Source organism: Toxorhynchites rutilus, chromosome 1 (genome assembly GCF_029784135.1).
Source record: "Toxorhynchites rutilus septentrionalis strain SRP chromosome 1, ASM2978413v1, whole genome shotgun sequence".
Lineage (NCBI taxonomy): Eukaryota > Metazoa > Arthropoda > Insecta > Diptera > Culicidae > Toxorhynchites > Toxorhynchites rutilus.
In genome coordinates, this window is record NC_073744.1 from 21,045,569 (window position 1) to 21,069,451 (window position 23,883).

The 23,883-nt window shown below is 39.7% G+C and overlaps 1 protein-coding gene across 2 annotated transcripts; it reads right to left on the reverse strand.

Moving 5' to 3' along the window:
- Positions 1-4,770: 4,770 nt before the first annotated feature.
- Positions 4,771-23,008, reverse strand: LOC129762229 (protein TRC8 homolog). Of its 2 annotated transcripts, none has more exons than XM_055760294.1 (8): positions 22,441-23,008; positions 16,094-16,370; positions 15,345-16,034; positions 15,136-15,277; positions 14,908-15,082; positions 14,343-14,539; positions 6,208-6,381; positions 4,771-6,136 (listed from the first exon to the last, which is right to left on the reverse strand). In XM_055760294.1, the coding sequence occupies exons 1-8, from the start codon at positions 22,745-22,747 to the stop codon at positions 5,714-5,716; spliced, it is 2,385 nt and encodes a 794-aa protein (XP_055616269.1). In that variant the 5' UTR covers positions 22,748-23,008; the 3' UTR covers positions 4,771-5,713. The 2 variants fall into 2 exon arrangements, with proteins under 2 accessions (XP_055616269.1, XP_055616270.1); XM_055760295.1 differs by having other exon boundaries at positions 4,772-6,136; positions 14,343-14,524.
- Between the last annotated feature and the right edge of the window lie 875 nt (positions 23,009-23,883).

A 23,883-nucleotide genomic window follows, 5' to 3' on the forward strand; every position in this document is an offset into this window, starting at 1 on the left:
AATCAGTAGAAGAAAAAACATTGGCTTATCAAAAATGCACATTTGAATTATTTGAATTATTCATTTTCGTTCAATATGATGTTAGAGACTTTTCGTGCCGTGTTAATATATTCAAAACAGTCATCCGGCATCCCTGGATATGAGTTCAATGTTTACATTTGATTGTGTTGTTTGGAAGAGGCCCATTTGAAAATCTGTAAAATTTTGCAATTACTGAATTGAATTTAATGGTTGCAGTTGAAAACATACATTGCTTATACAATACTAGTTCAGGCGTGAAACAATGTTTGAAGAAAGGCGGAAGGTGCGATATACTACGCACTAGGGATCATTGAAACACTGCCCATCGACCATTATTTTATTTTTTCAGACAGTCTCAGCTCAATAGAGGCATTCCGCTCAATGAAAGTTGATAAACGCTCATCTTATTTCCTAATAAGAATAAGACAACTATTGAGTGTTTTGGTCGAAAAATTATTCAAGATTACCTTAGCATGGGTTCCCTCTCATTCCTCGATTCCGGGAAATGAGAAGGCGGACTCGCTAGCCAAGGTGGGCGCTTCAGAAGGCACACTATTTGAAAGGCAAATTGCTTATAACGAATTTTTCACATTCCTCGTCAGCACACACTCGTAAGTTGGCAGCGCATGTGGAGTGAAGATGAGTTCGGTCGTTGGTTACACACGATTATCCCTAAGGTCTCGACGAGTGCATGGTTCAAGGGGTTGAATGTAGGTCGTGATTTCATTCGCGTGGTATCTCGGCCTCTGTCCAATCACTACAACCTAAACGCGCATCTTTATCACATTGGGCTCGCAGTAAACAATCTTTGTGATTGTGGCGATGGCTACCACGACATCGAGCATGTTGTCTGGTCGTGTATCCGGTTCCTTGCTGCCCGCTCTCAGCTTTCCAGAGCATTGAGGGCACTAGGCAGACAATCGGTTATCCCCGTCCGGGATATATTAGGTAGCCGCAATCCTGATCTTCTGCTTCATCTATACCTGTTCCTCAGAAACGCCGATGTCAACGTTTAATGATGTTTCCTCCGTTGTATCCCTGTATCATATCCCTCCTGTCCGATCGAAAAACTTTTACTTAGTCGCGGCAATACATACACATACTCTTTACAGATACACGGGCCAAAGGTTGTGCAGGCCACTGAACATTCAACAAGAGCCAAAGGTTGTACAAAATCTCGTCTACTTTACATTACAGTTATCACGGAAACCTTTATTCACTTAACTTAACATATCATCTATTCCCACCTATCTATATTATAAACATCTATTTTATATACGGCATAATTAAAACAAACTACATCCAACGAAAAATAATAACTATTAAATTTCATTTTCATCTTCATACGGGATTCGAACGTCGGACCCATGAATTCAAGTCCACCGATCTTCCTATTGAGCCTAATTCTCCATCTTTCATATCCCTTTCCAAATACCGATCAGCATGTGCGCGCTGACGGTATTGTTTGTTGTTGCTTCGGTATTGTGTTACATTTTGTGTGCGGCTTTGTTAATTTGTGTGGGTTTTTATCTTTGCTTATTAAATCCTACATGCGCATGCTATTTTTAGGGTAAGACGTTGCGTACGCGCCCTGAAGTGTAGCGGTGTCGTGCTGCATTTCCCCTTTAGGCGCAAGTGATGCTGGGCGTTCTGCGCGGCCACGTGAATTCACGAAAGTGTCGTTATTCACTCCAAGCAGGAAACGGCTTGTTCCTACACTTTACAAAGAATAAAACACAACACACATATGCCACAATTAAATTTTGTACTACACACGTGTCTTAGAGCTCGAAGCTTACCTTTAATTTCGCTCAACGGGGGCACGAACGGAGAATTGAGCTTTTACGCTTTCTCGGAGAAAATAGTTCTCTGATAAATGTAATATTAACTAAACATAAAACGAAGAAACAAAAAAAACCATTTAGTGTAGTTTAACGATGTTAACTATTCCGTATTCACACCGAAATTCCCCTGCGCTTTCAAGCATTCCTTTTAACCTCCCGATACCTTTTAGCCTCCCGAGCACCGTTCAAGTCGAGGCGCTCGCCGGGTCTCGAATCTAAAAAAAAACTCCGCCGAAAGACTTTGCTATTTGGGAGAAATATCCAAACAGAAAAAATAGCAAAAAAAAAAATAGGAAAACATGAGTCTTTCGGGTGCATCGGTTATGGGTGTCTGGGCTAAAACACTGCTGCCGAATCACATCAGCACTCATTATGGCAAGTCGCTTAAATCTAAAAAGAGGAGAGGCGCTCGCTGAGCCATTCATCCAAAACAAATACAGAAGGAAGAGGTTCAGATTCACACATGTATGATTGTGTTGGATCTGAACTTCGAAATAACGAAACGATGGGCTCCCAAATACACCCATACCTCGCTTTACAGCCTAAATAGGTTCCACGAAACTTGGCCTCAAAGCGAAAAGCCGTATAAGCAATCAATTATTATAATAAAAATTCATACAAATTCAATCGGATCGGTTTCAAATTTGTTAAATATGTAACATGGTTTATCATTCAGATTGCGTTTTCAAAAAATATTTTCCTTTAAATAAAAAATACCTACATAACAAGTACTTGCATTTAAATTTGTACATACATACAAATGTACTTACATACCTAAAATGTCTCTAATTGTTTCCAGGTAAAACACTTACAGACAAGTCTAAACCACACACTGAATAAAGCTTGTAAACAAGAGGAAATATAAAAGAGTTTGCATGTAGATATATCGACATCGAAAAAAAAAATTTTTTCTTGCCGCTATAGCGAAACATTTTAGGCCGTAAATCGAAAACTTGCCTTAATTGAAGAGGGCCGTTAAAGCGAAATGCCGTATAAAGAGCGACCGTATAGCGAGGTATGGGTGTACGGAAATCGGTTCCGTGCTACAAGTTACACGAGTTAGCTGAGGCCGTAGGCATTTCAAAAGAACGAGTGGGTACATTTTTCACGACATTTAGGGAATGATCCGCGCGATGGGTGCCGCGTTTGCTGACCGTTACTGTACTCAGCATAATCTGAGTCACGCCACCCGAGCGATGACCGGGCGACGACGATTATGCTGAGCACCCCTACAAGTGTCACGTAGCCAGTAAGCTAGAACATGTAAAAGATATGTAAGGAATGAATAGTCGACTGAGTACCAACGTTCAGCACAGACGACTTCAATAGAAACTATCACAATTCAAACTGGACAGCTGAAATTATCATATTTAAGCACAATACATAAACAAACAACTGTTTTGAACGAAATTGACGATAAATATACTTTATTCTAAGCATTCTACTATGTATGAAAGTATCTTGTTGAAATTCTAACTGTTTGTGTTGCAACGAAATATAATCAGGGTGGTCTAATAGAAGTTGGATAGAGTGTATGTTTCGAAATGATGAAATATCAGTTGACTTAATCATTTTAAAATTGAAAACAGTTAAATTATCACACCTGTATTATAAAAAATATGCAAAAACCGATTAACTAATGTGTGGAGAGGTTATATCGAAGCAGTGTCGTTCCCGCAAATTGGTAATATGATAAAATATTAAGTCCCACACTGCTGCCTTTTTCTCTATTATTAAAGTATCCATCAAGAATCATCGCGACGCTTTCATTTCAGCCGTAGTGAAGCCACTTCAAAGGACCAAATGAGCGTTTTTGGAAAATGAGATAAACCTTTCCTGCATCCCGGGTCATCTTCCGAAGTGATTGCAAATTAATATTTTGCACTTCCGCAAGAAGAAGTGGAGTAAAGTGCAAGTATAAAATTGGAATTGCGTGTGAAACCATTGGAATTATGTGCCAAATGTTCTGCTACTATTCAAAATTATTCTGCTCCGGCATTGCGGGACGTGGCATTTCGATATTTTGCTGAGGTGAACAAAAACTGTTCAGTTAGAAATCGATAAAACATCATATAAAACCTTACCTGCAGTGAAAATGCGGTATACTATCGTGTCTATCGTTGGATCGATTTGCGATTTTGTCACTTTTTATGTTTTTTAGAACTTTAAAAAAAAACTTTCGAACTTCGAACAAATTGATGATTTTTTATTATTTACTTCTTTGTGTGTGTGTAACACATGTGCTCTCCGTTTGTATACACAGGAAATTTTCCTTACCTTCAATTCTATGTATTTTGCCCACTTATCACGATATGACAATTTGGAATTTTCGCCGCTATTACTTTCCTCTATTAAGTTAAAGTCGATTACCAAACTTTTACTGAAATTTTAGTCGATTGGATAATATCGCGTATAACTGTGTAACATCACGTACATCACGTGCTCGCTGTAACCCTAATCATTCTGATTGCATGAGCTTTAATTATCCATGGGGTTGCAACCCCATCATCACATATTCGGCCGCACAATAGGGCTATGTCACGCTAGTTGACCTCCAAAATAGAGACACAATTTGCACATTCCGTTATTATTTCATCTAATGTTGCAAATTTTCAAACCCCCGAGAGGGCTTCCAAATTGTTTTTTCGTGTGCTTAAACTACTCTCTTTCCAAGAAAACGTATCCAACCGGAGCCATTTTTCACCATTGTCTTATTGTGTGCTTGTGCCGAACCGTTGTTTGGCGGATTATCACTTTCCCTTTTTTCTCAGATGTCTGTTTCAGCCGCAAACAGCGAACGCAATGGTTAAAATGTGTGCTTCTCGTTGATGACCTTGAATTATGTATTGGTTATTGAAGGCTTTCGGACTGTCTAGGCACCGAATCAATCACGCCTAAGCTGGTGTAAGCTTTATCTTTCTTTTGAATAAGAACTCAAAGTCTGTATTTCTCTGCAAATGTTTTGTTTTAGTTCCACTGTTTTCCCCGTTCAATGATAGTTTTGATATTTACACGTGGATAGTTTTCTTTTCGTTAACATGTATTCCACATCATGTGTTTTTCCGCGGTTCACACTGTTCGTTTTCTCTTAAACAAACCCCTAAAAAAATTTTCACCCCGCCAGCGTTTTCTCTATTTCCCTTTTTCGCTATAAAATATTGAAAAGTAACACATAAACAAACAGGCATAAGTATCACTTGCGATAATTCTGTTGCTTTCTTGCTAGCTGAACTATCAACTAGGCGTGTTTGATGAGAGCAAAGGAAACTGTGCTCTGCATGCTGTTTAATTTGCGAATGAACAGAAACTGGTATAAAAGAAAAACTTAAAACGCGTTCTAATGTCCGCAAACGCAACTGAGGCGGAACTTCCAATAGCCAGAACCAGTGATCTTGTTTCGAAACGCACAGGAGAAACATAACGTAATATCGACTCTATAAGAGTGATTATACAATTCTCCACCGGAATGCAATCGAAAAGTCCATTGCTAGTTGTGTAAGTAATTAAAGCATCGAGACATAAATTGATGCGACACTTCTACTCTCTAATCTCTATCTCTCCCATAAAACTACCCACAAATGAATTGCACAACGCTGATTTTCCTTTCCTCCATCAAACAATTAAACCATTCTCCCTCTAATTTCCCGTACCGAAAACGTACAATGTAAAATTGAGCTAAACAACTCTTTTATCTTTTAACCATCGCGAAGCTTTTCTCATGTACGCCAATGCGCTACAGTAAGTAATACGAGTATACAACAACATAGGACAGGAGTTCCGATCATTCCGCGTTTCAAAATGATTAAGGGATAACGTAGAATTGACACCTAGAAACTAATGTTCAGACTCTACTCCAGTTCGTCGAGAAAATCCCGATCGACAGAGGATCGTGGCTGATGCTGCTGACGGATGATTTGTGAGACGGCCGCTGCTGAGACTGCAGCCGAATTCGAGGGCGTCGCGAACGGCGAACTTCCCTGGCCCAGACCACCGGATGATGATGACGGATATACGGGTAGAGACGTTGTTGAAGAGCTAGCACTCGATGGATTGGGGATGCGGAAACCGCTGGCTATTAACGAGTGATTGCTGATAGAGCTGGTAGTGATTGTGCTGCTGTTGCTGCTGCCGACGCCGCCGCTACTGCTTGTGTTGCTGCTGGCCGGTGTGTTTGACGGCGTGGATGCACCTCTCGAGGAAGAGGCGCTGTGTGCGTGTGTTGTGTTATCAGCGGCACCCACCGGGTTCGGTGCTGGGTTTGGGTTGGGATTCTGTGGGGGAATATGAAGCCTCTATTGGTACAACCGATCTTTCAAGTACATAAAAAAAACCAAGAACACACCTGTCCGTTTATATCGTCATTCCCTTCATCTCCGCTTCCCTCATTGCTCTTGCTATCCGGGTTCATTATGATTTCGTGGCACAGTGGACATCGATCTTGTACGTACAACCACTTCCTTAAGCACACCCCGTGGAAGTAATGTTTGCAACGAGTAATCTTCGCCGATGTCATTTCCTGTAAAAATAATCATATAATCATGTGGTTATCACCCCTATTCTGTATTTCGATCGATTCGAAATATTTTGAACGACTTGATATAATTCCATCCTGTTTTCCGTTTGAGTTGTTTTTGCATTTCGTTCGATCTGTTTCTCTCTGAATATTAAATGGACAAACGTTCGAAATAGGGAATGCGAAATTATAAGTCGAACGAAATGGAAATTCGTCGGAATACAGAATAGGGCTGTATATTCCTGTGAACGTTTTGATCCGTTTTCTGTTAGAATTGGAATTTTATGGAACGGAATAATCCTGAAACAGAAATTAACTGCAGAGAGTGAGATTAATCGCTATCGATTTTAGTTTTTTTACCGTATTATAGTAAGTTTCAGCTTTTTGGCTAGTTCGTCACTAGGAGAAGACTTCACTTCCATTCCGAAGAAAGGATGTCGGAGCGAGAGTTGAACCAGTGTTGTTTGCACAGTGGGCGACTTCATACAAAGGCTATCCAAGCAAAAAAAGTCGTTAAATGCGAAAAATCCATGGTTTCGGGATGCTGAACACGAATCTGGCATCCCTTTTTTATTTGTGGAGCCTCTGCTATTCAAGACTCTATCTTTCTCTCAACCTCCGTTTCTATTTTGCTACAATCATGAACGGACGTGCAATATTTTTTTGCTTCAGAACGCATACTCAGAATATGCACAAAGCGAACATAGTGCAAAGCTTGCACTAATACGAAAAAGCAAAAGTCAAAGAAAATTGTGTTTTTTGCCATATATTTTGGATCATTATCCTGATGGAAGGTGTAGTTATCTTACAGTCCTATTTTCTACACCAACTCTTTCAGGTTTTCGCAAAGAATGTCGATATACCCTCTGTCGTCATGTTCCATTCATCTCATTGATTTGAGCATAATCTCCCACCCCAACTTTTGTGAAACAGCCCCAAACCATAGTATTTCCATAGCTCGTTGAATTACCCAGTTCGAAATGAGTATTGATTATATCGCTCCAGCGTGAAACATTGCATCATAAATTTGTTGCTTAGCTACAATTGATCATTAACATTCCAATTACCGCAATGGTTGAAATTCTAATCGAATTATATACAGTAGTAATAAAAATTTTCAAAAGGCCATGCTTTTTTTCCATAATTGGTGATGAAATTTCCTGATATGCCCACAGGTTGTTCGAATTACCTGTTCACGCACGACACGCATTATCATTCTAAAAATTCAAATGAAAATGAAACAATACATTTAAATTGGAGGCCTTAGTGTAATCCTACGTCTCTCCGTTTATGTCCCCAACAATACCCATCTGTTTTTTTCATCCCACTTGTTTATTTTATATAGGTTCATAAGCATTTTCAGCTGTATCAGAACCAAATTTATTCGTGTACATTTTTATCTTAATGATAACATGGCAAATTACACAATATCACGTTTTTGGCGTTAGAGCCTTCCTTTTTGTTCCACTTTTCATAGTTGGGCCGTACACACACCGCGGGACAGTTGAAACGAGGCTTAAAAAACAACCGTGCAACAAGCAGGGCTCGACAAAGTCATAATCAATTAGTCAGGGAACTATGAAGACATCGGCCTTCACACTCAATTGAAAATGAATTTTGGTTCTTCCAACAGTTTCTCTGTGACCTAAACCAAAACTCTTTCGGGCATCCTGTTCTACCGTCGGCATCTGCTCTACGACGGTCCGTGTTCGTTTAATTATTCACCATCAGATGAACTTCACGGCGTCCTGAAGGGAACTCAACACCCGCGTCCAATAGCTCCAAGTTGATGAGCTTACATCGGCTTGTGTAGCTTAGCAAATTCAAAGAATCTCCATATTAGGTGACGAAGTGCGAACCTGATGAATTTTCAATTCGATGTGTTCCATTTTGGTAATACGGAGACCAGAGCAGTAATACGGATGAGTATTCCAGGATAGGATGTACAATTGAACAATTTAAGGTTTTTATGCAGTAAACGTCCTTGAATGTTTTGGAAAAAAGAAAAAAAGCAAACCCAGCTATAAGTAATAAGATTGTGTAGGCGGACAACAAAATACTACATGAGCTGAAAAGTTCCGGGATTTTTCAACAGATGACGCCACTAAAAATGAACAAGATTCATTTCGAGAAGTTCATCTGTCACTAGCTTATGTGTGAAGTTTCATGACATTTCGTTTATTTGTTCACAAACTACAGTTGTTTAAGTGTCACTACCTGAGCATTCGTATAAAAAATGGAAAAAGAGAAATATCGTATTTTAAACATTATTTTTTAATGGGAACAACTCCTGAACAATCAATGCAGTAGTTGACGAAGTGTTATTGTAAAATGGGCCGTACAAGCACCGCAGATGCACCTCGCTCTGGAAGGCCAAAAGAGGCTACAAATCCAGAAATCGTAAAACAAATGCATCGATTCGTTTTGAACGATCGTAACGTGAAGCTACGCGAGTTAGCTGAGGCCGTAGGCATTCCAAAACAACGAGAGGGATACATTTTGTACGACATTTTGGGCATGAAAAAGTTATCCACGCGATGGGTGCCGCTTTTGCTGACTGTCGACCTGAAACAGCGGCATGTTGATGATTCAACAGCCGGTTTGGCGTTGTTGAAGCGTAATCGAGTGAACTTCTTTTGACGTTTTGTGACAATGGATGAAACGTGGATCTATTACCACACTCCTGAGTCCAATAGGCAGTATGCAGAGTGGTTGACAAGCCACGAAAGCCAGTCAAAGCGATCAAAAGACGGCCGGGTTTTAGCCTCCGTTTTTTGGGATGTGCATGGCATAATCTTCATCGATTACCTGCAGAAAAGAAAAACAATTAACGGAGAGTATTATGTAGCGCTATTGGACAAACTGAGCGACGAAATAAAAAAAACCGCCCCATATGACGAAGAAAAAAGTTCTGTACCATCACGACAACGCTCCGTCGCATAGCATCCTCAAAAGCGATGATTTGATTGGACCAATTACGATTCCAATTGGTTGCTCACCCACCATATTCTCCAGACTTGGCTCCCAGCGACTACTATATGTTCCCAAACTCCGAGTGGTGGCTCTAGGGAATGAGATTCACATCGAATAAGGAAGTCATCGCAGAAAGTGAGGCATATTCCGAAGGCTTAGGCGTTTCGTTTCGCTTAGGCTGTACGTTTCGTACAGAAAGGGAATCGGAATGTTGGAAACTCGCTGTACCAAGTGCATTCCCCTCGAAGGAAACTATGTTGAGTAATAAATACAGGATTCATTCGTCACGCCAATTTGAATAACCATTTACTTCAACTTGAAATGAATTGACGAGCGTTAAGAGCGAGTATAACTGATGAACTAGTCATCTTCTTCTTCTTGAATGGCGTTAACGTTCCCTGTGGAACTTTTGCAGTCTCAACGTATTCATTAATTAGCGTCGTTCATTAATACTTGGTTGAGATTTCTTTGCCGAATAACACGCCTTGAATGTACTCTAGAGTGGCAAGCTCTAGAATACGCGTGACCACAGTGCAAGCCGGAAGAATTTTCTTTGGCGAAAAATCCCCCAACCAGAACGGGAATCGAACCCGAACACCCGGCATGATAGTGTGGGACGCTAACCACTCGGCCACGGGTGCACACTTGATGAACTAGTCATGTTGACGGCGAATGCCGAAGTATTCCTATTCCGATTGAGAGGAGAGTCAATTTTCATGTTTCGTCTTCGGAAATATTGAACTCTGGCAGCATGTATAAAAACCGTCATTCCAGTGGTTTAGTGTCTCTCTAGACAGCAAACCGTCTGCAATGCTGTTAATCATGAAAACGAATAGTACTTGAAATTATGACGTCGACGAAGGTTGCTAGGCAATTTCCGTATATCGAATCGGTTTCGTGTGTTGTTGTTGTTTTTTTTATACCATTACCATTGCGAAGCCTTTGCTGCGGAAAACAGTCGCCTATATATCGCTCACTCGAAATGCAAATGCTGTTCAGAAGGAGAACAGCCCCAAACATAGAGATTTTATGCGAAGTCTAATAGTGAAATCGCTTTGAATGGCCCGGCGCCAAATAGTCGATCGTGGGATCGAACTTGTATATTCCTATTAATAAGTTTATTGTCGACTGCAGATAACAGCAGGGTCCAAAATCTTCGAAGATGAAAAATGACTATCGACTCTCCTCTCAGTCGCTTCGCTTCGACTAGCACTACTTCGGCATTCGCCGTCAACATAATATTACTTGACTAAAAAATTAATTGACGAGCGTTGAGAGCGAGGATGACTGAATTATTCTAGTCAATGATTATTCTAATTGACGTGACCCGCGTACACAAAATCTTATTTAAAAAAAAAATTAAATTTGATTTCTGATACAAAGTTATAAACCCCTTCGCGTACAATTTAATTTTCAAAAGAGCGGACCAAACGCAAACGCTTCGATGGGTCGCGCATCGAGTAATTTCACTACTCTGCCGAGCGTATTAGCGCCTTGTTATATGCAAGCGTACTACGAGAGAGAGACTCGATGCTGTCATTTTGGCACAATAATTTCACATCGAGTGAGACTCGATGTTGTACGTGAAAGGGTTAATGGACGGTTTAAGTGCGATTCACATACAACATCCACGTTACGTTCACGTCCCGTCACGTCACGTTACGTCAATGATTCTACCATGCAATTCTCATGAAAACATTCATATACACCAGCAACGTAACGACCCGTCAGCATACGTTCAACGAAAACGACCGGCAGGATTTGTAGAAAAGAATAATTAACGGAGACGGACGGCTCGTTTGGTTTTGGTCTGGGCTTTGTGTCTCGGCTTTTGTTTTGATTTTGGTTGTACAGTAATTTACATCTAATTCAACATTTAGCTAACTGAACAGACCTGAGATGCAACACGTTTAATTGGATATGTTTACCTCTAATCGGACATTTTTGTAAACATTGAGTTCGGGGTCCAAATTATGGCCCCACATTGAAAGTCGCCACCAGTCGCGAATGTCCAATTACTGGTCAAAATTGCCTCCAATGCGACATTAATTGGTGCCTCGGCATGTCGCATTATAAATAACTTACTGTACTTTGTACTTATGATCCAAATTTCGGAGTGAAAATCATTCGCGACTAGCTGAGAGAAACAGTCTATATATTATTATTGTTGAATAACGGTCGGACTACGGGGTCCAAGCATTAAAATTCAATGATTTTCATTCAATTTTTCAAAATTTAGAACTGATCTAGGCATGCTGATTCGGAAGAGGGCATTGCAATTGAAAATTGTTGTAGGTGGCGACACCATGAATAACATTCAATAAATCATTCGTTTGACATTTGACGGGTGAATTGGTGGAGACGGAACGTAGACGTTCTTCTCCGTAACGTAACAAATGAAGCGTCGACGTCTGGTGGCGATATTAGTGCTTGGGAGGTAAATTATTCTCTATCAGATCAGAAAGGCCAAGTGCAGTGAAAAAATATAAAAGTTTGAATGAAAATTTTTACTTCATATTGTTTGATTACCTGACACATGTAGTCCTGGCACTCACTTAACCATTTGTCGACGCATTTCCTGTTCCACAAATAATTACTATCTATCTATCTATATATATAAAAATGGAGTGATGTCTGTCTGTCTGTCTGATTCTTATATACTCGGAAACTACTGAACCGATCGACATGAAAATTGGTATGTAGGGGTTTTTGGGGCCGGGGAAGGTTTTCGTGATATTTTGAGACCCCTCCCCCCTCTCTAAGGGGGGGCTGCCATACTAATGAAACACAAATTTCTGCATTACTCGGAAATTAACCAAGCAAACGAAACCAAAGTTGGCATGTGAAAGTTTTAGGGTGCAATAAATGTTTCTATGATGGTTAGACAGTCCTTCCCCCACTCAAAGGGGGGGCTGCCATACAAATGAAACACAAATTTCTGCATTACTCGAGAATTAATCAAGCAAATGAAACCAAATTTGGCATGTGGAGGTTTTAGGATGCAATAAATGTTTCTATGGTGATAAGATACTCCTTCCCCCTCTCTTAGAGGGGGCTGCCATACAAATGAAACACAATTTTTTGCATTACTCGGAAATTAATCAAACGAAACCAAAGTTGGCATGTGAAAGTTTTAGGGTGCAATAAATGTTTCTATGATGGTTAGACAGTCCTTCCCCCACTCATAGGGGGGGGGGGGGGGGGCTGCCATACAAATGAAACACAAATTTCTGCATTACTCGAGAATTAATCAAGTAAATGAAACCAAATTTGGCATGTGGAGGTTTTAGGATGCAATAAATGTTTCTATGGTGTTAAGATACTCTTTCCCCCTCTCTTAGAGGGGGCTGCCGTACAAATGAAACACAATTTTTTGCATTACCCGAGAATTAATCAAGCAAATTAAACCAAATTAGGCATATGGAAACTTTAGGGTGCAATGAATGTTTCTATGGTGGTTAGATACCCCTCCCCCCTCTCTTAGGGGTGGCTGCCATACAAATAAAACACAAATTTCTGCATTACTCGAGAATTAATCAAGTAAATGGGCGGGACGAAGTTTGCCGGGTTAGCTAGTTATAATATAAAATCATAATTAGACACAATTTTCGTTCAATATGCTTCTGCGATATCGATAAAAAAAACCTCTTATTTCATCACATAAATATTCGATACGTTAAAGTAAATTTTCTTTCATAATTTTTATTTTGAAACCATGTTTATTCCACCTGAATATCCAACATTATTTTCGCCTCCCAATGAAAGCACACGAAGCTTAATGCCGTCTACGCGAATATACTCTTCAAAATCAGAATTCGAATTGGATTACGATTCCGAAAATACATTACTTTTAGATTTTTCAAAACAATACTCGGAACTTGACAGTTCAGTATAGTTGTATTAGTGAACCCGAGTGCCAACCCGTGAAACATCTCAGTGCGAAACTAACAGCTTTCGGGGCGAACCTAGTGCGACACTAGGTTGAAACTGAGTGAAGAAAAAAACGTTTTGACAGCAGTTAGTGTGGCACTGGGGTTGAAACTGAACAAAAACAAAAATTCGCTATGACTATTGAGTCATGTTGCCGGAGAAAGTGAGCGAAGAAGCAAAAAGTCATTTCCAATTGAATACGAAGGGGAATTTCTTCATGGTCCGCTGACTATCCTCAGTTGAATTTGACTATGCCGAGCCCTGGATAACGGGGCTCGTTTATGAGTTTTACGAGACACGTGATCCTTAAGCTGGTATGTCATTGTGCTTACCTACATCGGCGAAAGATTGATCGTAATACTATCTCCATCTTTGAGGTTTGGTTCGGTTTTGGTTTGGGTTCGTTCGTCAAAATGTCTCCTTTCTTGCTCCTGCAAATTTTGTTTCGCGGCATGTGTTCAGTACATCATTAAAACATTGATATTCAAGAATAGAGACGAATGAACTGGAAAGTTTAAAGCCTCTTTAAAACAAAGAAGGAGAAGAAGATATACAAAAATAAATTCCTGAAGATATTTTTGCGCTTCTTAAGAACGACACAGCTGTTGTACCTTCTCATACCTCATGTCCAGACGATATTAACTTTAAGAACAGGCTATCATTTTTGTGGCAGACACTTTATCAACATATTTGTTCCGCTAACTCTACTGTGCGTATCCGATAACTGCCTCGTCTCTGTTTTTTTTTGATGATTGTTTTCAACGTTTTCAATGTATCCCAATAGTAGTCGGATCCCGGCGTTTATCCTTCTTTGATCATTTGTTGCTAATACCAAACCGATACAATTCTGGTAACATGCCCTTTTCTGTTTTCCCCATACACATATCCGTTTCACGTGGGCTCAATTCCTCGCAAAGTAATATTCACAACCTGTGAAATGTGACGTATTTCCCACAAATAGATGTTTTTGAAAACGTTAGTCTCGGTCTTCTTGTGAAGTAAATACAAAACCAAACCAAGTGAAAAACCATGGTGCCATCGTCCCTCCCTACAGCACTAACCTGATAGCAGATGGCACACACATCGTCGAACGAGCGCAGCTGCAGCGGGGTCGCTTCCGGCAGGGAGCTAATCTTGTGCACGGCCGTGCGTCGCTTCATGAACACACCCCAGCCAGCGCGGGCCTCGCACCAGATGTTGAAGTACGCGTGGATGCACATCATCAGTGCCCGGATCGCACCACCTACAGGAATGGTAGCTAAGTGTCAAGTCGCCATTTTTTTTGTTGTTGTTGGTTTTTGGTTCAATTGGATTCAGATTTGTGTTAAATTATTTCGCAATTCGTTTTGAGGCGTATATTTTGAAACCAATTATAATTTTGTTTGATTGGTTGTTGTTGTTTTTGTTGAAAGGAAGAGGAATAATAAAATCAGGCGAGGAGTGTGGGAATAGGAGAAGCAAAAAATAAAGAAATTCTTGAAAATTGATTTAATAAAAGAAACACATAAACACATAATGGTGAAGATGAAAGCGTGGTCAGTGGGGAAGGATATTACCAGGGGAAACATGCGATTGACATTCACAAACAACACGGCACATTGCTCTGCTAACTGTAGTATCAGTTACCTGACTCAAAGATCAAAATCCATGCGCCGTTGAAGAGCAAGAATATTCCAAAACAGAACTCAACCGAGTTTCCGAATGCGCGGATGTAATAAACGTAGTCATCCAGCTTCTCCCAGAACGTTTGTCGTCTGGCGTCGAGCAGAAAGAGCGTATAAGTCGCTAAGCTCACAAGGACCTGTAAGAATCGAATAATCAGCTAACGACTCATTGGAACGTTTTTATCTATACCTTCACTATAACCTCCACCGAAAAAGCTGTCACCGCGAGAAGCCAGGTTGACGGTGTGTGACGCGACCATAAAATACTGAGAAGTCCGATCGGAGTGATCATGAGAAATGCGCATACCATCAGAGCACGGGCGTGGCGTTTCCTGGAAGTGAAAAGAATGCACTTTTTTTTTCTAGGGTTGTTATTTCGGACAATGCAAAATCAGTAACCTCGACGGATTTCTCGCCGCACTCAGCGACATAAGAATCGGTGCGACGATGTTGTGCAGAAAGTGCAATAGTGCCGTGATGAGCAGACACAGATTGCGACACAACCGGACGAATCTTTTGTCCGGTGTGAGTGACGTCAGTCCAGTTTGGAGTGCCAATATGTAGAACAGAATCGCCGACACCGTGCCTATGGATTTATCCTCGTCGTAGTCTTCCGACATCAGAAACAGCTGGAACGCTTTGCCGATGTAGTGGCAGATCAGCGATATGATGCTTGTCATTCCTAGCACGGCTGTCAATGTTTCACAACCGCTGACGAGCAGACTCTGAACCGTGGCCGCGAATCTCAGCGGGACATCCGAGGTCATCAGCAGACTGATCAGTTGCTCGGTCAGTCGAATACTCCAGAATGCTCTGAGCACGCAGGGAACGTTCAGCCGTTGCCACTCGTTTTCGATGAGCGCCGAGATGCCAAAGTTGCTGGCGAAGTTGCGCGCGTGTTGGTACCCGTTCAGAATGGTTTTGACCACATTGAACGAGGAGCTCCACAGGGCAATCTTGGACAGCGCTAGCGGCAGGAGTGCCGCAAAGGCGGGGGAATGTTTGAGCACCACCGTCGGTAATGGCAGCATCGCCAGAAACAGTGGCATTAGGAAACTGAATGGCAGCGCTTTCTGGATGAGTTTGTATCTGAAGGATGAAGGAACTTCTAAATCGGTTCAGAACACCAAGAAACAAAGAGAACTTACTTTGGTCCCAAGTGGATGTACGCGAAGATAACCCCCATCAGCCACTGGGCCAGCAGATGGGGCAGTATAGAGAGCGCGACGCCCCCCGGGTCCAGCAGTCTCTCCATGTTGAGGGACAGTATGTCCTCTAGCAAGCTGGGACCATCCGAAATCAACGAGATGGCCGATACATTGCTCCAGTAGGACAGAAAGATCAGGCCCACGGAGATGATGTACATGTACACTATGACTAGGTGGCGCGTCCACAGCATGAAGACGCATGCCGCGCTTATGCAGCCTGCAGAGAAAACAATGAGTTGAAATTGATTATGTTTTTTTTTTTCAGAATATGTTATGTTTATACGGATAGGTGGTTCAGAAAAAAAACCATTATTATTATTATCATTATTATTTGAAGGCACATGTGATGTGTTTGTATACATTTCTTTGACACGTATTCTCACGTGGTTTGAAAGACACATGAAGAAGGTTAAAAAGTGAATTATTCATTATCGTGAGGCAGAATCAGTTATTAATATTAATTGAATCTATGTTAGGAAGGTTTCAAATCGCTATCGACTTTTCTTTCCTCATTCATAGCGTTATTTCCACATTGACTGTACACGACAGGATCCAACACAGAAACACCTGAGTCCCCAATACAAATCAACGATCAGGATGTAATGTAGAACTATGTGCTGAAAATATTCATAATGTTTTATGTAAATTTATTCACTAATACAGGTCGGACTCGATTATATATGGTTCGCGCACGTTCATAGGCCCAATCGCAGAACTGTTCATTGATTGATCTTCTGATCTACCCTTCAAAATTATTTTTTACTATAAAATTTCAGTACTTCTACCAAAACTCGACATTATATTATCAGATTATTTTCAGACACAATTCTCGTGCAAGATTTTTCATCCACTTGCAAATAACATGTTTCTTCGTTAAGGGGGTATTCTAGTCTAGAAATCTGAAAAAATCGAAATTTTTTTTTTTCAATATTTCTGTAGTTTAGGCATTCAAGAATATACTCTAGAAAGGACTTATCGAAAATCCTATTATTTACCTAGTTAGAGCCATCTTAGTGATGTGGTATCTAACCTGTTACGGCCATCACAATGAACTTCAAACGCGTTTCTCTCGGAACTAGTTTTTTTCTAACTGGCGTACACGATATCTCAAGTTCTACTGAACCGATTTATGTCAAATTTATATGAAAATAATCTGCATACATCTCTCTATCGCATGAACCAATAAAAAATTATAACTTTTTAATTTTACTATTTTTAAAAAATCGGTAAACGCAAAAAAAAACGTTTTAAACAGTATTTTTGTTTTCAAACGGCCGCCATTTTGTTAAAACCCATGTTTTTGACTTGTCCGAGGTTCATGCCATAGCGACATCTTTACTGATTCAGAATCTGTTCGATTTTTTTGTTTCAGATAACCAGAAGGACTGGAATCGTGTACGCCATGGCACAACTTTTTTTTGAACACCCTCACTTCACCAGCATGTAACTATTCGAATTATGAATATTTTTTTTCCGTCCTATTTTTGTTTTATTGTTGAAAGATATATAGATAAACGAATAATGATATAATGGATAGTAAAAATATTCTTTGTTTTATTTTTACGGAGTTCGAAAAAACGTCCGAAATTCGTGTCTCTACACTAGAATACCCCCTTAAGCCCGGTTTAGAGTTCCCTTGAACGTGAACTTGAACAGATGGTGGAATAGTACGATCATTTCACGGTAAACTACATTGCGAACAAACAACTCAAAAAATATAGAACGTTTTTAGAGGCGAATGAACTGAAAAGTTTAAACCCTCTTAAAGCCAAAAAGAAGAAAAACGTTTAGAACGTTTTTGTTCACGTTCACGTTCATTATGGGTTAATCCATTAGTGCCCAGCGTATAAAATTTAACCCATTAGTGCCCAGCGTATGAAATTTTACCGCTTTAGTGCCCAGCGTATAAAAATTAATACGCAAAAATGCCCGTTTTTGAAAAACTGTTTTTGATGAAACTAAAGTGTTAAGCGCATTTTAAATGATACCACATGACAATTTAAGAGTGTTTTTTGTGTCAGTGTCATTTTATCTGTCATTTTTGTTGTTTTGTTGTGTATTGAAGCTTGCAAAGTTCGAGTTTAACCCTCCTGTACTCGCGTGCAAAATTATAACACGTATACTCACGCACGGTGTCACAGACTGAAAATTGAACTTCTCTGTAATGTTGCCATTGTGTATTTTTTAGGCATTTATTTGAAGAAGAGGATATGATTGAATGAAAAAACTCAAAAAATATGTTTTCTTCGTCTTTATTATGTTTTAATAATCATCTAATTCAGCCTCCTCAAAACAGAGTAATTTTTGATACTCCAACACAAATAACGAAATTCAAATTTTTCACTGTTATTAATTAAAAGTAAGCAACTAAATATAATTCATGGAAGTATAAAGAGTTATTAAATAAAATAATAACATATTAATCGATTGCGGTTTCATTGGAATAAGAATAAGAACATAGGATAACTGCATGCTCGAAACAAACATATTTTTTTACATTTCATGCAGTTGTTGCGTGCTTTTCGGATCTTTTATCGAAGAGAAGAATGTATAATGACTTTCTAGATAATTACCAGATGATAAAGGTTCTTGAATATGAAGTTGGCATATTCTTTGTCTCTGTATACTTGGTAAACTAAGAATTAATGCCTTTTTTAGATGGGGCATAAAAAGATGATATAAAATGATTTTTAGGAACTTCCTTTTCTTTTTCTTGTTTTCTTGTCGGTATTGTCCATTATAAAAAAATATGCCCAAAACTGTAGCTGTTAAAAATTACCACATAAGGTTTATAGTTTACTGTTTCTTCCACAAGTGAAATTATTTCACAAGTGTGTATATGTATGACCATTATATTTAGCGAATAACTATACGAAAGTCAAAAATTTATATTTTGCCTTTGAACGTATGAATCTGACAAAGAATAGTTAATATATAGATCCGTTCAATCCAGTTACAAAAGGGAATGAAATCAAATAAGAATAGTCCGGTAATGATCTCATGCATTATATTGAATAAATATTCCACGCCGCTAACTTTAATTTATACATTTCATTCAACAATATTCTAGAATATGAAAAAAGCCACTTGTCCAAAAAAGATACTCCTATACTCGCGTCGGTGTGTCAGACCTAAAGTGTGAAAAAAGTGGCATACGTCCCCTTTGTACCAACACATGCGATACGCTGAACGATGACGAACGACGAATAACGAAGCTAGAAAGAATAGCAAAGTCGTAGTGTTGATATTTTCCGAGAAATGAACGTATTATTGATTTCTCGGTCTGACAGACCAATGCGCGAGTATAGGAGTGTTAATGGAGTCGTAAAAGTAAACATAAATTTATCAAAGTTCTACCTCTTAAAGGATTCTAAATTACTCAAATATGTGACACAACACTACTAGACGAGTGTTAAAAATGATATCTAGCAAAAAATCCGAAGAAAATTATGAAACCTCAAAAAAAAATTGAACGTATGAAATTTCATACGCTGTGCAACTACAGTATATTTTTTTCTCAATAGGATATATCAGCTTCCCGATAATCCGGAGAAGCTGTACAATTATCTGATTGATTTGGACGAAGACGCTTTCAAAAATCTAGTGTCAACTAATGATATTGACTTTGTCATCATGCTTCCCAAGCGGTGGAGACAGCGATGCGGATGCTAGAGATAGTGACTCGGAGCAAACAAGTTAATGTCGAGAGCAACATTGAACGAGGCCAATCACAAGAATGCTCCTCGGGCAGTAGCAAGAAGCGGGGAGCCAGACACTGGGAAAAAATTACCTTAAATTCAGATGAGTGTCATAAATCCAGCAAGGATCGAGTTCATGCAGATCAAGCCTAGACACTCGAAGTCATCGGAAGTTAGGTTTGACGAAATAAATCATTTCAGTAATATAAATCCAACTGGTACCCAACGAAGTTGTGCGTATTGCAACCGATGTACGACGTATATTTGCTTGAAGTATGATGTGGGTTTGCACCCTTCGGAGTGCTTTTTCCGGTACCATACTCAGTGATACTAAATCCGATGCACTGTCGTTCTACGCATAACTATACTATGTTCTATGCAATTCCTATGAACCGTAGGACAATTATGCGTAGAACGGCAGTACACGAAAGTGCTAATAAACCATGAAAATGGTTATTGAAGTTGAATTTCATGAAATAAAACCGTTTTGTTCGATATTCAAATGATTTCCATTTTTGATACTGTATCGGCTCAGCGTATGAAATTTCATACGTCAGACATCTCAACTTCCAAAGAACTCCAAACCAAAATGTTGCGTTTTCCCCCCGTTTCTGGACAAACCTAGATGGACTAGAAAGTTTCATGCCATTTGGATCAAGTTCTTGTACACCTGGGTAGTAATGAGTTAAAAGTTCGGCAGTAAACGTGAAGTAAATAAACATCGAGCTTCAATAAAGTAATTCGGATAAAATAAACAGTTGTTCACGAACCAACCAGAAGCAACGAAGTTTTCAAGATCCGATTGAATGAAATTGCATCCATATCAAAATTTTCATTGAAAACCTGAGAATTGCTAAACATATCCGTTTACAGTTCACGGTGAAATAATTTTCAGAATGCCTTGGGACATTCGAACGTGAACATGAACGAGGAAACATTTTGACTTCTATATTCACCACTGTTTTCACGTTCACGTTCACCGAAGTCGGTGAACTATGGTGAGTTCACCAACATCTAGATCCCACGGTGGAAATTCAGAATCGTTGTGAAATATTGAATCAATCCACTTTTATCAATATGAATTGCGTTTAAACATGTTTTTCAACTAGAAAATGTTCCTTCCTATCGTTTCACGATGTTTTCCTCGCGTTTTATATATGGGCTGATGAATTATTAACAAAAAAGTGTTTGTCCGCGTTCACGTTCACGGGAACTCTAAACCTTCCTTTACATGGAATAAATGTTTGATATAGAAAATATGATATAATGAAGACGGCCCTAAATCGGACAATTCCTTTCTCGAGTTTTGCTCTTATCAACACATTCGGCGATCCTTTTTTATTTATATAGATAGAAGACGATACAGGAGTGCGTTTTATCACATTAAAATCCATTTCCACTTTTGAACGAAGATTAATTTTGTTACCGTAAACATCAAATGTATTAACAACGCTTGTCAATATGTAATTGTAGAACACATGGGCATTGAATTTTTCGAATTTTCCCATTTTCCTTCAGAGTTTTCCGAAAATTTTCAATTGTCATGTTTGGTTGAAATATGTGCATTGTATTGTATTGCACCCTCTCCCTCTCCTTTCCATAGAAGGAAGGGATGTCATACGATCATAGAAACATTTCTCGTACCCAAAAACCCTCACATCCCAAATTTGGCTCCATTTGCTTGATTAGTTCTCAAGTTATGCAGAAGCTTGTGTTTCACTTGTATGGCAGCCCCCATGCCCTTAGAGAGGAGTTAGGTGTGTTGAACCACCCTAGAAAGGTTATCGATCCCTAAAACCTCTATATGCTAAGTTTGATTACATTTGTTTGATTAGTTCTCGAGTTGTTCCTTCCCCCCTCCCCTTTCTTTAGAGAGGGGAAAGGAGTGTCAAACCACCATAAATACATTTATTGCTCCCTTAAAACTTCGATATGCCAAATTTGGTTCCGTTTGCTTTATTAGTTCTTGAATTATGCAGAAATGTATATTTCATTTGTATGGCAAACAAACGCCCCCCCGCCCCTCAGGAAAGGGGGAGAAGTATTCATTTACCATAGAAAGGTTTCGTGCCCCTAAAACGTGTGCGTGCATTGCCGCCCGGTTACTCTCTGCCGCTCTCTTGCGAGGCATTGAACAACCAGCTGACATTGAAATTATTTCGCAGTCTTCAAACACACATGCCATCATGCAAAACACATCTCATGTTACGCAGCGTTTGATGAAATGCTAGACTCGGATATAGGAAGACAGAAAAGGCTCTAGAATAGCGCATATGCGTGCGTCCGTCCGTCCGTTTTTATTACGCTGATCATGGAAGTCAGCTTGCGCTCAAGTGGTAGTAGTACTTAACTTATTATTTTGAACAAATTGTGTGGGTGTATTTTGCCGCGGGGCATCGTCAGAATTGAGTCAAATATGAAACATGAATCAGAAATAGAAATGCACCGTGTTTTTACATCCGCTTGAGTTTAAAAAGACTTCCTTCCATTGCAGCACAAAAATGAAATCCGGAAGTCAAAAATTGTGCATTTCAATGCCACACACATAAACATCAAAACGAAAGGAAGTCAATGAAAAGCTGAACTTACCAAACAGACAGAGCAGGAATTTGAGCGTTGTTAGAGAAACAAACTTGTAGAATTCAAACTCCTCCCTCAAGACATCCTCGGGGCTCATCCCTGCGATCGTGGCGGCACCTGCGGCTACGGTCGAAGTATTGATGGCGACATTTGTCGGAGCGGTTGCGCTCCCTCCGATCCCGGATGTAGACGAGGACGATAACGATGAATTGGGCAGACCCATGCTGATTTTGAGAATTTCATCGATGATAAACAGGCTCGGGACGCGCATTATCACGTCCACCAAACCGAGAACTTTGGTTCGGACCACCGACATTGTGCAAAACTAGCGTTGATTAATCTTTGAAAACAACAGAGTTCCTCTTTTGTTTACTGCGATTCTTCTAATGTAGCGACAGGGTTATTTTTTTCTTCTAGAGGCTATGGCTGCTTCCTCTTCGCTGTGCCTACTTCGTGAATAGCAGCAGCAGCAGCAGCAGCCAAAAGAGAACTTCTTTTCTGCTGATTGTGAAAATGGAACTTTCACATTTTCTGTTGTGCGTTCGTTCTATAACTCATCGCAAGCCTTTGAGCTGACTAAAGTATTTCATTTGTATGGCAAACAAACGCCCCCCCGCCCCTCAGGAAAGGGGGAGAAGTATTCATTTACCATAGAAAGGTTTCGTGCCCCTAAAACCTTCGCATGTCAAATTTGGCTCCATTCGCTTGATTAGTTTTCGAGTTATGCAGAAATTTGTCTTTCATTTGTATGGCAGCTCCCCCTTAGAGAAGGGGATGGACCACTGTAAAAACATTTAAACCACTGTAAAAACATTTATTGCACTCTAAAACCTTCACATGCCAAATTTCGTTTCATTTGCTTGATTAATTTTCAAGTAATGCAGAAATTTGTATTTCATTTGTATGGCAGCCCCCCCTTAGAGAGGGGGGTGGAGTGTCTAACCACCATACAAACATTTATTGCACCCTAAAACTTCCATATACCTAATTTGGTTTCATTAATTTTGATTAATTTTCGAGTAATGCAGAAATTTGTGTTTCATTTGTATGCCAGCTCCCCCCCCACCCCCCAAAGAGAGGGGGAGGAGTATCTAACCACCATAGAATCATTTATTCCACTCTAATACCTCCGCATGTCTAATTCCGTTTGATTTTCCTGATTAATTCTCGAATAATGTCGAAATTTGTGTTTCATTTGTATGGCACCCCCCTTAAAGAGTGGGGAGGGGTCTCGAACTATCATAAGAACCTTCCCCAACCCCAAAAACTCCTACATACCAATTTTCACGTCGATCGATTCAGTAGTTTTCGAATCCATAGAAATCAGACAGACAGACAGAAATCCATTTTTATATACGCGTCTTTTTTTACGTGGATTTCGGAATTTACATGGCACGTATCAACCGCGTAAAAATTCAATATGCTAATTGATGTGAATTTTCACCAAATAAG

Coding starts and splice junctions, on each gene's coding strand:
- LOC129762229 (XM_055760294.1), bottom strand. CDS start 22,747: ATGTCGGTGGTCCGAACCAAAGTTCTCGGTTTGGTGGACGTGATAATG. Junction 15,278..15,344: donor GCGGCGAGAAATCCGTCGAG/GTTACTGATTTT, acceptor TTTCACTTCCAG/GAAACGCCACGCCCGTGCTC. Junction 6,382..14,342: donor TGTGTGCCATCTGCTATCAG/GTTAGTGCTGTA, acceptor TTATTTTTACAG/GAAATGACATCGGCGAAGAT.